At 40.5% G+C, this 14,589-nt stretch overlaps 1 protein-coding gene across 5 annotated transcripts in view; it reads left to right on the top strand.

Annotated features, from left to right (window-relative positions):
- Positions 1-14,589, top strand: part of PLEKHG5 (pleckstrin homology and RhoGEF domain containing G5) — a 1,795,538-nt gene that overhangs the window by 1,327,318 nt on the left and 453,631 nt on the right. For all 5 annotated transcript variants that reach the window (XM_044063030.1, XM_044063029.1, XM_044063028.1 and 2 more), the window contains one exon: positions 1,907-2,009. In XM_044063030.1, the coding sequence (XP_043918965.1) occupies positions 1,907-2,009 (103 nt within the window). The remainder of the gene's footprint in view (positions 1-1,906; positions 2,010-14,589) is intronic.

Here is a 14,589-nt window from a genome sequence, read left to right as displayed (position 1 = left end):
AGCAGACACCAGACAGTCAAAAATCAAGCCTAGACCTCACAGAAATAAGCAATTAATATATTGCAGTCTGAGCCATCAGTGAAACCTGAGCTCAGGTGGCTGGTACATGGAAGCCTCTGCTGTTATAATACAGGACCCAGTCCTATAAGCCACTGACATCCTAGTAGTTTAAGTCCGTCAGAAGTCAGATGGAAAAAGGTGTTGTGTTTCCTGCTGTCTTTGCCATATTGCGAGTTGAATGTTCTGCACTGAACTGAGCAAACCCACAGTTAGTCTATTATACAGTGACTGGCCATTCATATTCTAAAATGAGCATGCTGATTGGGCCAGCCCAACCAGTGTGGATGTTGTGACTCTGAGAATATAGCAATGGAAAAAGGCCCAGTCGCCTGGACTTTTTTCTGTTATATTCTGTAACTTTTGTTTAACAACAATACATAAATAAAATCACAAATCTGGACTCCAGACTTACGAGAGAGACAGGATGGAGAAAATACTGGGAAAATCGGGTACGTTACTTAAAACTAAAGACACATACCTGATTTTCTTTGTTATTCTTCCATTCCCTCTCTCTCTCCTACCCCTAAACTGTCCAAAACTTTTTTTTTATTTAAAAAAGAAAAGAAAAGAAAAAACAAGAAAAAAGGAGCAACGGAGACCACTTTCTCTCTCTGTTGCTTCCTTTCCAAAGTACTGATGTACTGGGTAAGCATCGGAACACAAGTCCCATATATATGCACAGTACATCAGAAAAAAGCCCCAGGATACCAGAAAATGTGGAAGGGCGGCATGGAGGCATTATACAAAGGCATTATTTAAGAAAAGTAAGTATTTTTTTTCTTAAATAATGTCATTGTATAATAGCCATAACCCCTGGCTGGGTGTGGGTAATGCTGGATTTACCCACTGTTGGCTTTGTTTGGTTACTCCTGTTTCACCCTTGTGACCAAACCACACCAACCGTGGGTAAATCCAGTATTACCTACACCCAGCCATGGGTTATTACTTAAGTCTCCACCCCTCGGTTGCTAGCCAGTCATAATCAAGCTCATGCACTCAAAAACAGCCAATCAAAATAAGGGCATTCTAATTCTTTAATGGAACCCAAGCTCACAAAGCCAGCATATGGAAGCATCTATTCTGCTAAGAGTCTGGTATACTTACAGGCCCAGTCCTAGGATTTGAGTTCTCGTCCTTCTCTATAATCTTTTGTTGTCTTTTCTGGATTGCATGCTAGGATGCTTTCAGCAGCTCAGCATTGAAATGTTGTATTTAAGGCCTTACTGGTTGAAATTAAGCAAGTAGTGTTCTATAATATCTACATATACAGAGGCACATGTGTATACAGAGGCACATGTGCCAAGAACTGCTGAAAAGTATTGCTTATAAGTATTTGGAGAATGGAGAATGAAACAAGACACTTTTACCAAATGCAGAAGATGGCTGCTGTCACCCTGTTGTCAGTAACCAGAAGTAATTATTCCTGCAAAAAGGTGAATAGAAGTTTGGAATTAGAATAGGTAGGTTGTCTAAAGTGAAGAGCAGGTAATGATATTGGTTAGGAGATGCAGGTGCAGTGCATAATGAGTTGATTCAGTATTTATCCTTTAGTAGTACAGAAAAACATGTATGGAAGATTTTTAATCTGCAATACTAATTCCTTTCTGGTAAATGTTTCTATAAAAACAGTCCTAAGTTTCAGTATATGTCAAGAGAAATAAGTTTAAAAAGGAAGTGCAGAGATCATCTATTTGTGTAGACCTTTCTGTGACAGTTTGTTTTTTTAACTTGTGCCGCTCAAAACTGAATGATAACTCAATGGAAGATACCATTCTTGAATAATTTACTGTGCATTTTTACTCCTTTTACATTTTTATACTTCAATGCATGTTTTTGTTTGTTCTAGGTTCGATACTGGCCAGAAACGTGTCTACTCGATCATGCCCTCCCCGTACCAGTCCTGCCTCAGATGTGGAGGAAGAGGATGAGGGGTTAATGGACAGCAAAGGGTAAAGATTTGCTGTAACTAAATGTCAGACATATTATTCTGTGAATTTGCCCTAATCGCATATCATAGATTTACAGGCGTGCCTTCGTTGAAGGTTGGGCATCGGGCTGGCAACTCGGCACCATAAAAAACAACTGCCAATCATTAGCGGACCGGAGTTCCGCTGTGGCGACCCCTAACTGGGAAAAGCCGAAAGACAAACAACAACATAAAATAAGCCACGGTGAACCAGAATCTCTGCTGAACACATCTCTCTTGCTCACCAAATATAAAAGAACTTAGATGAATACACATACTCAGTGTAGATGCTGTTTATGTGCATATGTAACAGAAGACACCATTTGTATCTTAAGTGCAAGTACCTTATCTTAAAATGTCATTCATTGCATTCCATAAGTTTACTCACTCTTGACTGTTTGTTTTATTGGTTTATTTGAATCTGTTGGCTTTAAACCAAAATGAATGATTTCAGTCATTGGCTGGATGTAAGACACAAAGCAAAAGGGTACATTTGCCAAGGAAGGCCACAGCAAACTTGTAAAAAAGTTTTGAAGGTACAGTTACACAAACTTGTGCACCAAACTGTTAAGATTTCTTAAAAAACTAAGCAGTCACAAAGTTATCAAACAAATTATGAAAACAATAAAAAGAGTAGTACAAAGATTGTTTATTTGTCTTCACTTCAAGCAGCAGGCCACCACTTTTAGTCTTATGTTACATAATGCATATTGCATCGGTGTGGAATATAAGAGTAAAGATAGGTTTATTAAGTGATTGAAGAAAGACCAAAGTGGTGACATAGGGGACTTTTAGAAAGGAGTTGGTTAAATTCATTTGTCCTGAGGGCAGTATGGTGGAATTAATACTACTAGACCATTAGCCTAAAGTGGAGAAATTTTTGCCCTGTGAAGGGGAGAAGGGCAATGCATCTGAACAGTGTTTTTTTCTTCTGGGGGGGGGGGGGGGGAGCCTACATGCACTGAGTGACATTAATCAAGCAAATGAGGCACTTGGTCTTCTCATCACCAAATTCCTTTCTCCCATTTCTGCATGGGGATTGGTGTGTTGCCACATCTCTTGATTCAGAACCACTCTCCATCCTTCTTAAGCAGTAGTGCCTGATTGTCACAGGTGTTTTCTTACATAAGCCATCTCTTGGCTGGTTCTTTATCTCCTCTTACCTTCATCCTGTTTCTCCTAAATGATCTGCTTTTGTGCACTTGTGACCATTGTAATCTGTTCTTCTCCTTACCTGGCACTGGGGCTCAGCTGACCTCTGCTCTGATGTCCTCATTTCGATGCCTGTCTCACAATGTGCATCCTAGTATCTGTCTCAGGTGTTTCATCTCCATTACCTCAATCTTCCTCACCTGCTGTGCTTTCACTTCCCAGGTTTCTGTGGTACATATGCACTTGTGATACCACTGTTTTGCACAATTTATTTATGACTATCATTGGCATTCTTCTGTAACACACTACCCCTGGCATTCTGTGATGGTTGACTGCAGCAACTCTGATTTTAGCTTTGACCCCCATTCAGACTTCCCTTCTCTTCAGCTACCCCTCCCATAGACTTGACACTGTCAACCTGTTACACTATTTTCCCTTCTATCTCATTTTCAGCTTCTTCTGATTTCCTGTTTGCTGACATGCCAGTTGTTTTTTTTCTGCACTCAATTTCATTGCACGTGCCTTCACTTTTGCATTCCATTTCCTTATTTCCTGAAAGTTCTGTTTAGAGTCTGCTTGTAGCACCACATCTGCATAGAGCAGTTTTGTTGGTCTGCCCACTCTAACCCGTTTGCTAAAGTAATCTATCTGCAGTATGAAGAGGGATGGACTTGGAGTTAAACCCTGATGCACACCCACTCCCATTGGGAATCTCTCTGAATTTGAACACTTTGTACTTGTGTTATTGGGTTCTTGTATGTATCCTGCAGTAGTTCTACCAATATTTTGCAGACTTCAGACTTCACTCTTTTTCTCACTGCAGATATTTGGCAAATTGTTATGCATCCTGGTTCTGAATCCTCTCACACCTTACTTTCTGCTGCTATATATATTCATTTATCAGTCGCCTTCATCAGTACGTTCATGCTGTATGATGGGGGGGGGGCTTGATAACTCTGTGCTGTCCAGAGTTGTTGTATGTCCCCTTTGTTCTTGTCCATTAGTATTTTTGTCCTAATGCACACAACATCTTGTTTATATCTGCTGTGACTTTATCTGAGCCTGCTGCCTTCCCTGATTTAATTTTGTTTTGTACAATTCTTGCTTCTTGTAGGGTAGGGTCTTCCTCTTTTTGTCATAGGCTGTGTGTGGGTCAGTGCAGCATCTGTGGTGTTTTAATCTTTCAGAAGCTTCTAAAAGTACTCCTTTAAATCAGCCTTTGGCCTCTGGGATAGCGAGATCTTTACCGGCATTTCTTATGAATGATATATGGTGACTATGGAAAATATATTCACCTTTCTGTTTCCTTGCACCTTGGTAGAGTTCTCTTGTTCCATCTGTTGAGAAGCTGGTAGAATTTTTCTGAGGACTTGTTCTTTGCCATGTCAGCTGCTCTTTTTTAGTCTCTCTTTGTTAGCCAGGTATTAGTCCTTGTTAACCTAGTCCATCTTTTCTGATTCCCACTTCTTCCTGCATTCCTTCCTGCTTTAGACAGCTTCGTGAATTTCTGCATTTTACCACCAACTTTCCTTACTTCCATTGTTACAGCTTTCCTTATTTCCATATATGGCTCGACTGTGCATCTGTTCTAGAATCTTCATAATGTACCATTTTGAGATGCTGACCACCTCCTTTGGCTCCACATGCCTCTTTTTCTTCCTGCTTTTCTACAGCCATCTCTACACACAGTCGACCTGTTTTTGGAACTGGGTAGTATGCAGTGATGGAAACACTACCAGACAGGAGAGGTGTGGGCTTGGGAATATGCCGCTTGGCTGTCTTTCCACTTCACTTTTAAACTGCACATCATCTAAGTTAATGCCATAGTTTAATACAGACATATGTTTTCAGGCAGTTTGACTAGGTTTGCATAAACTCTGAAGTTTGTAGTGTCACCGTCTGAGGGGAAGTGGGTAAACGAGATGAGAGAAGTATTGATCCTTTCTGTATTTGCACTAGGTTGAGGTCTTGTGCTGTACGTTGTGCTGAAGATAACAATGTGAAATAATTCCAGAAGAGTCGGCAGTACAATGAGGTGGGAGCAGTTGTTTGATATGGGTTCTGACACATTACAAATAGTGCACATTATTTATTATTCATACCCTCTGCGTAGCCTCATTATTTGCATGGCTATAGCTACTTTCTCTAGCTTGACTAGGCCACCAATGGAGCATGACCAGAAAATGGGAATTAGTCTGAAACATGGGTTATGTTGAAAGTCAGGTTTTCTGATCGCTTGCCAACTCACTGTTTGATCTCTTGTGTCTGCCTTATAAAGTCGTAGAGGAGAACATTCGCTGTCTAGATCCTGCTGCAAGGCAAGAATGATCATTCTTCGCAGATGACTACATGATGGGAATGCAAGAATTGTATAAATAGCTACTTTTCCAGCAACCAGGGGGACCTTTATAAACAGGAAGTAAAAATGCTTTTCTGATTACGATTGCAAAGCATATAGTCTTCAGCAGGTCAGATTAACAATTTGGTCAAAGAATATTTATGCCACTGTTATTGCAAAGTGATAGTAATTGTACAAAATAGATGCATGTTGACAACTGCTGTAAACAGAATGGATGTACTAGATATGTAAGAAGATGAAACCCTTTAAACAGAGACCTTCCTTCTAGATAGCAGATTGAGATTAAATTCTGGTGCACGAGTTCCATTTGCTACCCAGCAAAAGAATATCTCAGGTCCTCATATAATTCCCTGCAGTGACTTGTGCAGGAAAGGCTTCCCTTTTGCATATTGGTTCTTGCTCTGCTTTTTTCAGCACAGCTGACATTTCACTAGTCATTTAGAATGGTGCAGACTGTGAGAACTTCCCACAATGCGCATCACTTGGGAAACGGACAACTACAGTGGGCGTGGATGATGTCATCTTCTCTCCTATATGCCATCTTCACCTATACAAACTTAATAGGAAAGAAAAGAGTTATCGGTGCTTAGAGGAAGATCTCCCTTCACTAAAGGGGGTATCTTTCACTGTTTGGTTAATGAGGGTCATACCTGAAAATACAGGTTTCTGTCTCACATAAATGCGGCTTTATCTATATAAGGCAAAGGGCAGCAGAAAAACACTAGGATTAAAAAACAAACAGCAGTTGACTAAAGTCTGTATTTTAGTGAATCAAAAACAGCCACTTTCCTTTCAGTATTAATAGAATTCCACCTCAGCCAGACTGTGATAATAGACTTGAGAGTTTAGATAATGGGCAACAGAAAAAAAATATCCATTGGACCAAAAAAGAACAGAAGTTGCCTGTAACTTCTTTACTTTGCGAGTTGAAAATAAATGCATTCCTTTCAGTTTTACTACTACCCATTTAAAATTCTAGCTGAGCTTGAATGTAATACGAGTCTTGTGACTAAAGTGCCCAAAAGCAAAAGGGTGCAGGTTCTGCCTTGTGCACAAATTTATTCTATTAATTGATAGAATTCCCTTATTTTTCCACAGATAGTGACTACACTGCAGAATTCAGCTGTGTGCTGATATACTGTTGAAGGTAGTGTTGCTGCACCTAAGGCATGTAAAGTTGTTGTGTCCTTTGGCTTTTCCCGGTTAGGGGTCGCCACAGCGGAACTCCGGTCCGCTAATGATTGGCAGTAGATTTTTACGTGCCGAGTTGCCAGCCCTGACGCACAACCTTCAATGAAGGTATACCCATTCACACATGTCTCCACACAGAAGGCACTCTAGCTGAGAATCGAACAGGACAACGTCTTACTATGAAGTGACAATGCTACCACAGCACCACCACCGCAGTCTACCTAAGGCATGTAAAGTATTACAGGAAAATTGGTTATTGCACCTATTGCAGAATGCTGTAGTACTAAAGTATAGTACTAAGGAAAGGAACATTATACCTTTTCTACAATATTCTAGAGCTTTGTGTACTTAATGAGAATTACCTGTGCAGCTTAAGGTATATTAGATAGCTAAACTTGATGGTAAGCTCTTCTCCAAGAATCCAAGTTATCATAGCAAACAGGTTCTTTAGTAAAATCACACTTAACTTCCACAAATAAGTGGTGAGTATTCATGTATTTGCAACCCATTGTGACACAGTATGTTTTATCCATGGCAAAATGGTTTGACACACTATGTTTTATCCATGGCAAAATGGTTTAGATGTGTCCTTTTATTTTAAACTCTGCATGACAAAAACAAAGCAGCTGGTTGTAAGCAGTCATTCTTCCTGTTTATAATGGTTCAGTGAGAAAGTGTCAGTGTGTGAAATAAGATCAGTGTCCAGAAATACTCAGATAATTAGATTTCTGGCATCTCTTTCATAGTTTAAAGGGCGCAGATGACTTAAAATCATGACTGTTTCTGCTTGTGTGTTGTAACATTAGTATGGATATTCTTCAGAGGATCACTAATTGTGTTTAACAGCAAGTGTTGGGATGTGCTTTGGAGGGCAGTGTGGTGCTCCCTGTAGCAGTGATTAATAAAAGGCCCTTGCTAGCAAGCAACTTCTGCAGCAAGCTTTAAGAACCACAAAGTGGCACACGGCACAGAAAATGTGTGCTTATTTTCAAGTATGTGTATGATTTTCTCCTGTCTTATCATTAAAGGATAAGCCTTGTGATGGTTATATACTGTGGATGTGAACATTTCTTGTAACAGTAGTAATTACAGTGATCAGAAAGCAGGACTTACAACAAGACTTTTTCAAAATGAAAGCCATAACGATTCAAGTTTGAGTAAAAAAGCAGCTCCTTAGTACATTAAGTAGGTTGAGGCCCATGTTCAGTGGAGGTCATGGAGTACTGCCTGGTCCAGTGACCTCCTCAGAGTCATCTAGTAGTCAAATAGAGATGGAAGGAATCAAACCCATTGCTTGGACAAAGTTTGTTGCTCAGTTCAAGGTCAACTGCCAGGCATGGTTAAATTATTCATCAGCTGTATTATTCACTGACAAAAATGAACCATCCTTTCCAGTGTGTAGGGGCTGCATCTCTCTTCCTCACTCTGAATCTTACATAAATTGACTCCAGGCCATGCTACCACAAAAGATCAGTGTCTTTGGTGGTGTCTGGGCCTTCACATGTCAGCAGAATGTTAACATTTGCTATTGGAAGTAAAAGAATAGTCCTGTGTCATTCTTGCTGTGTTTTGAGTCCATTGTAGTGTAGTGCTTAGATTATGCAGTGTTGTGTTGGGGTTTTGTGACTGATACCCATGGTTCTTAATATCCCATCTCCAAAATGTGGAATACTGCATCTCACACTGTGGAAGAAGTGAACAAACTGTAGAACACTTGCCAGCAACTCCAATTAAGAAGTTCACAGTATTGTTATTAACTTTGTCATCTTTGAAAAGAGTTCTTTTGATTGATTAATATGGCTGTGTATTATTCATAGGTTGGTACTAGGCTATCGGCCCTAGGGCCTATACAAGCCTAGCCATAACAATTCCCTGGCTATTTCTTCCCACACTATTTACTTCCCTGGACCCCTGTCTAGCAGGGTGACTGACTTGATCCCTGGGGTGAATTTCCTTTCTCCCATTCAGTCATCAAGGTTCCTTTTGAAGAGGGGCAAAGAGGTGCTCTGCTTGATATGTATGGGCAGTCTATTCCAGAGTCTGGGGAGTCTCTGAGTCAGGAACCTATCCCTCCAGCGTGTTTTTTTTATTGTGATTACAAGGTTTAGATCCCTGGAGCATGTGACTCTGAGGGATTGGGATTTCTTTTAAGTGTAGCAAGTCCAACAGCTCTGGGTTTGACTTGGCCTTGTATGTTAAGCAGAGATCGCCTCAAGTAGACGATATGCAACAGAGTATAGCTGGAGTTTTTTAAGGAGGTCAGCATAGGGCATCTGCCTGTGATTCTTTTAGTGAGGTATTTCTGCGTCCTTTCCAGTTGATGTGGATGTCTTGAGAGGTACATACCAAATGGGGTGTTGTATTCTATAATGGTATAATGGGGCTAATGAGGGATGAGTACAGTAGGACAATGACCTCCTTTTTTCTGGATGAAAAGCCCTTAGTGATGAGGTGTGCCACATAGAAGGATTTCCTGACTGTTGTGGTGATGTGGTTATAGAAGGTGAGACCACTGTCCACCTGTGTCCCTTAGTCTCTTATCACACTTTTGGTGTTTAGTGTACTGCGACCTATGTGTTTATTCATGGGTGCATGTTTTTTTCCTGAAGGGGATAACTATGCATTTCTTGGCATTGAGCTTGAGCCCATGGCTCTGGCACCAAGCATCTGTTTCTGTAAGGCCCTTTTGTAGAGTATCGACATAATTTGGGGATTCAGTAATGGCTCCCAGTTTTCAGTCATCTGCGAACTTTGTTAGCCAGAGTCCCTTAGTGTTGGCCTGTACTTCAGAGAAGTAGATGCCAAACAAGAGAGGTCCCAGGACTGAACCCTGAGGTTCTCCACTTGTCACTTGTCTGGAGCTGGATTTGGAGTCAGCTACTTTTACAGTATGGGTTCTGTCAGTAAGACAGTTGGCAACCCATCGAGTGACATAGGGATTAATGCCCAGCTTAGTAAGCTTATCTATGATTCCAGAGTGGGGGGTGGTGTCAAAGGCCTTGGCAAGGTCCAGATAGGCTGTGTGGACTGCCTTACCCTCATCCACGGCTCTGGAGACTGATTCGAAGAAGTCAGACAGGTTCAGGAGACAAGATCGGCCCTTCACGAACCCAAACTGGGTGGGGTCCAGTGTTTTAATTTTGCCAGTGTCTTTGTTTATAAGTTCCATGATAATACGTTCCATGGCCTTGCAGATCAGGCTCGTCAGACTGATGGGGCAGTAGTTCCCGGGATCCAAGGTGGATCCCCCCTTGTGGAGTGGGATAACTGTAGCTGTGTGCCACTCAGTGGACATGAAGCCTGAAGTGAGGGTGTGATTAAACATGACACTTAGGTGAGGTGCCAATTCATTTTGTAGTTCATGTAGTACACAGCCCGGGATGTCATCTGGTCCCATGGATGTTGTATTCTTAGCTTTGGAGAGTGTGTTTTGTACCTGTGTGGCCGTTATTACCAGAATTTGGCAATCTTCCGGTATATTTAGGGAGGTGAAGTTGGCACTGAATCGATCTGCCAGGATATTGGCAATATCCTTGGGATCAGTATATTTAATGCCATTCTGTTGTAGCTCAGAGCAGATCTGAGCATTGCCATTTAGATTCTTGACATAGTTATAGAATGCCTTGTGGATGTCTTTAGAATCTTTGGCAATTTTATTTTCGTAACTAGCTTTGGAGGATTTTATGAGGGATCTCAGCTTCTTACTGAGGCTCGTAAGGGAGTTTTTTGCATCCTTGGATTTTCCTCTTTTCTGAAACAGTTTCTTCCTTTTGTTGTAAAGTTTGTTTATGACAGGGGACCACCAGATTGGCTTCCTTTTTTTGGAGGAGAGCATCTTGGTTCTATTTGGGATGGCATGATTCATGCACGAGTGGATGTGCTCATACAGTGCCTTAGTGTAGGACTCAGCAGTCGAACTTTCAGTTCCCGTCTGCATAGGTGTCATGAAGTTTGCAACTTCTGACTTGAGTAGCATGAAGTTGGCTTTGGAGAAGTTTTTTATGGAAGTTTCCTTACTGGGGAGTGGGGGTGGGATGTGGATGTTAAGGGTGATTAGCTTATGGTCTGACCTGACCAATGAGGGGGTAACCATAGGTGTGGAGCATCGATTTCCCATGTTGGTAATGACCAGGTCTAGGATATTGGAGCCCCTGGTGGGACTATGTATTAGTTGATCCTGGGCATTGGAATTTATGAATTCCAAGAACCGTTGAGAAAAGATGTTGGTACATGAGTAGTTTTCCCAGTTAATGGCAGGGTAGTTGAAATCACCCAGTATTAGGGTGTTTGGTTGTATATTAATATTTTCCAGTATGTTTAGAAATGTGTAGTGAGAATCTTGGGGCATGGTGGGGGATCTGTAGCAAGCTACAATTTGGATTGCAGTCTTACCTAGTGTTAGTTGCACCTGGAGAATTTCAGACGCATTGTGTTGGGCAACTAGCCTGGTGGTGTGAATATCCTTGGTGAATATGGACACTCCTCCACCTTTAGTGTTTCGATCCTGGTTTGGTGGCCAAAAAGTGTGGTAAGAGTTGTAGCCTGGTATTGCAGGGGTGCTCTCTGGAGCCTTGAACCAGGTCTCAGTTACTGTACAGATATTGATGTTCTCCATGTTTAGGAGTGCCTCGAGAGAGTGCATTTTGAGGTTTAGACTTCTAGCATTGAGTAGCATTACCTTCAGATTTTGTTCAGTATTATGTTCTATGGATACATCAAGTAGAAAAGTAAAAAATGAACTCTGGTAATGCTTCGGGTTTCAGTATAAAAGTCCACGTTTAATAAAACACAGTTGTTAAGATACACAAGTGCTTTCACAAACTGCTTCCTCTGGTGTTTAAAAACAAAAATTCCTGCTCCCTTATATGCTACCCTGCTTACTAACCACATGATATAAAATCTGGTCACATACTTCATTAAATCATTAACTATTGTATATAAAAATAAAATCAGCATACAATATATGTAGAAATGTACCTAATACATAAAATAAGACATTTTCAAAAGCTTATACACCGAAGCACATGTATACATGTGCATATATAATGTGTATACTATTGTTGTGTAATGAACCACATGGAAGCACTAAACTAATTACTCAACAAATGTGTATATTGTACTCATCTAAATAATGGTTTGGACTTTAATTTTGGTCTAAGGGGCATGTACTCAAGTAGTTGCTCAAGCTAGAGAGTATGTTGTAGGGCAGCGGGTTATGGTTCTCATTCCTGTCAGACACAACATGCTGCAGCCAGCTTGGGATGGACCCTGCAAGGTGGTAAGGAAGGTCAGTGATGTTAACTACATGGCAGAACTGCTAGGCAGGAGGCAGGGGCACAAATTGTACCATGTTAACATGATGAAACCATACCATGACAGGGAGGCCCTTGTGCTAAGTATTTGCAGTTCAAGGCAGGAGGAGTCTGAGGGGAATCTTTTGCTACAGGAAGACAGACAGTCAAATTCCATATTATTATGGAGGAGCCTAATGTTGCAAGCATATGATATGACAGTGCAGCACTGCGTTAGCAATGCCAATGCAGATGGGCTCTCAGTACAGGGGAATGGGTAAGGTATTCCCAGATAGGCTCAACCCTCTCAAGTAACATTTTGAAAGGGTCACTTGAAAAACTAGCTTGTGTTTTCGGGGGGAGGCAAAAGAAATGTCACACTGCCAGCCCAGCTATCTGGAATTTTGTAAATAATTCTGTAATTTGTGAATATTAATATGATTAGTACAACAGTATGTTTTGAATAGGGTTTGAGCTTCAAAAATGTAACCACAGCATGCCCTGCTGGCTTAGAACAGAAATGTGTAAAAACTACTGTAATTGTGTGACTGTATATATTTTTAACAGTAGAAACTAGAATATACAGAGTTAACTTGCAAAATTTAAAGAAAATAAGTTGAAATTAAATTGTTTTATTGCACTATAAAAGTTCTCTCAGTTTCAGTGTAGCAGACAATGTCTAGAGCTAGAAGTTTTTTTGTATGGTCTTGAAAGAGAAGTAAGTACTAGGTTTGAGATGCAGAACTGTTTTATTGCTTTATGACTTCCTAGCAGCTGCACAGTTCTGAGCAAACATCTGAGAGATATGTATTTTTCAGACAGAGATGTTAAATTCAGTTAGTTTCTGACAAAGGGGGTTTAGCTTGGAAACTGAAGTCAGGTGACAAAAAGTGATGTCATCCAAGCTAACCCAGCAGTAATATTTGATATTAATGTAAGAACACTCAGAGAGAGAGACTGTGCATTTTGTATTTTGTCTTGGACCTAGCAAGAACATCCACTCATCATCACCATCTGCACTTGATTTGCTATAAGTAAGGTTTTTAGGGCCTAGTAACTCTTTTTAGATATAGTTAGGAATATAGTAAAAATTAGTTTAGATGTTATCTGTATTTATTTGAGACTATCCTCCAATGTTGTTTTAAATATTTCTTGTGATTTTGAACTCTGAAGTTATTGTTTTGATTTACTGAGTATTGTCTTGTTCTTTTATTATTTATTATTAAATATATTTAAACCTAACTTTGTGGCTGATATTTGTGAGACATATTTAAGCTGTTAAAGTACTTGCATATCTGTTTGGTGACACTGTACAGGCCACTCCTAAATAGCTTTGATTTTGGTCAGACTACCATTTGGATTAATAGTAACATTACACAGTAGGATTGGACACCCTTTGTTAAGGGCCTTAAGTAGCTGATAAAGAGTTGACTGGTGGCAGCTTGAACTACCTTATAGTCTGGACAAAAGGAGGTATAGCTAGTAAACCTGTGCCAGCCTTTCCCAGCTGTGTGTGTATGAATAAAATCTCGAAGTGTGTCAGCTACTTGGCCAGGGAGATTAAACACTGGTTGGACAGAAAAGGTGCTGGAGATGTTAGCTTGGCCACTCAGCTGAGATCTGAACTCCGTAGCTGTGCTGGTGGGGAGTCTTATTGGGCATCTGTAAAACGAGGGAGAAACCAGCCCCACACTGACTGTAATCTCTGTGCTCTTAAGGGAAATTGGACTTTACTCTGCATGTACTTGTCATTGTCTGTGTGTATGTCCCCCACTGTTGCCAGTGTTAAGGATTGAGGCTTTTTTTTACTACTGGGCCAGTGCATGGGCGTCACAATGGTCATAAAATATTAATATTTCCAAGAGTTCGGGAAAAAACAGTCTGATTAAGTACAGAGCCAGGTGAACTTTTCTTTGAAGAGAATAATACCACATTCACCAATCTGCTGTGATCTTATCCCTGGCATGGAATGGCTTATTTTGCTATTTGAATACCTGCCTTGCCAACATAAGCAGATGGATGAGTGGCAGTTGACTAAAATATAATCCATGTACTTATTTCTGATATGTCTAGAATATGTGTGTGGCAATATAAAACCCCTGTAAATGTCTAGAATGTATGTATTGCAAATATAAACTCTGTAAGTTGTTCTTTATGTGGAGCTTTTCTCCTTGGGTCTCCATTGAAAATGGTCCTACAGCCCAGTGGACTAACCCGGTTAACAAAAGACAAATAAATTTAAGGAGGAGGTTATGAAATAGAGCTTGATGTGTTGTGACTACCTGTTTATGCTGTAGTCTTTTTGAAATAGACTAAGTGGAGCTTGGGAAGGGTTTAACCAGTAAGAACCATGCCTATAAATGAGTAATCTAGGCGTTTAGTGAAAAGGACCCAACCTTAAAAAAAAAGTTGTTCCATTCAGTTCTGCATTAGCATTACACCTTCTGTGTATTTCATTCAGCTGACACACCTAAGTTTTCTTACTAGGCTGTGGTTTTGCAGACTTGTTTTGGATTACCCTAGTATACCTTTTTAGGATCCCCTGAGGTTAATCAGTGTAGTATGTTGCG

This window comes from Protopterus annectens, chromosome 2.part1 (genome assembly GCF_019279795.1).
Source record: "Protopterus annectens isolate FY-2018-M chromosome 2.part1, PAN1.0, whole genome shotgun sequence".
Classification (NCBI taxonomy): domain Eukaryota; kingdom Metazoa; phylum Chordata; order Ceratodontiformes; family Protopteridae; genus Protopterus; species Protopterus annectens.
The sequence above is the reverse complement of the archived record's forward strand: the minus strand, read 5'-3'. Positions and strand labels throughout refer to the sequence as shown.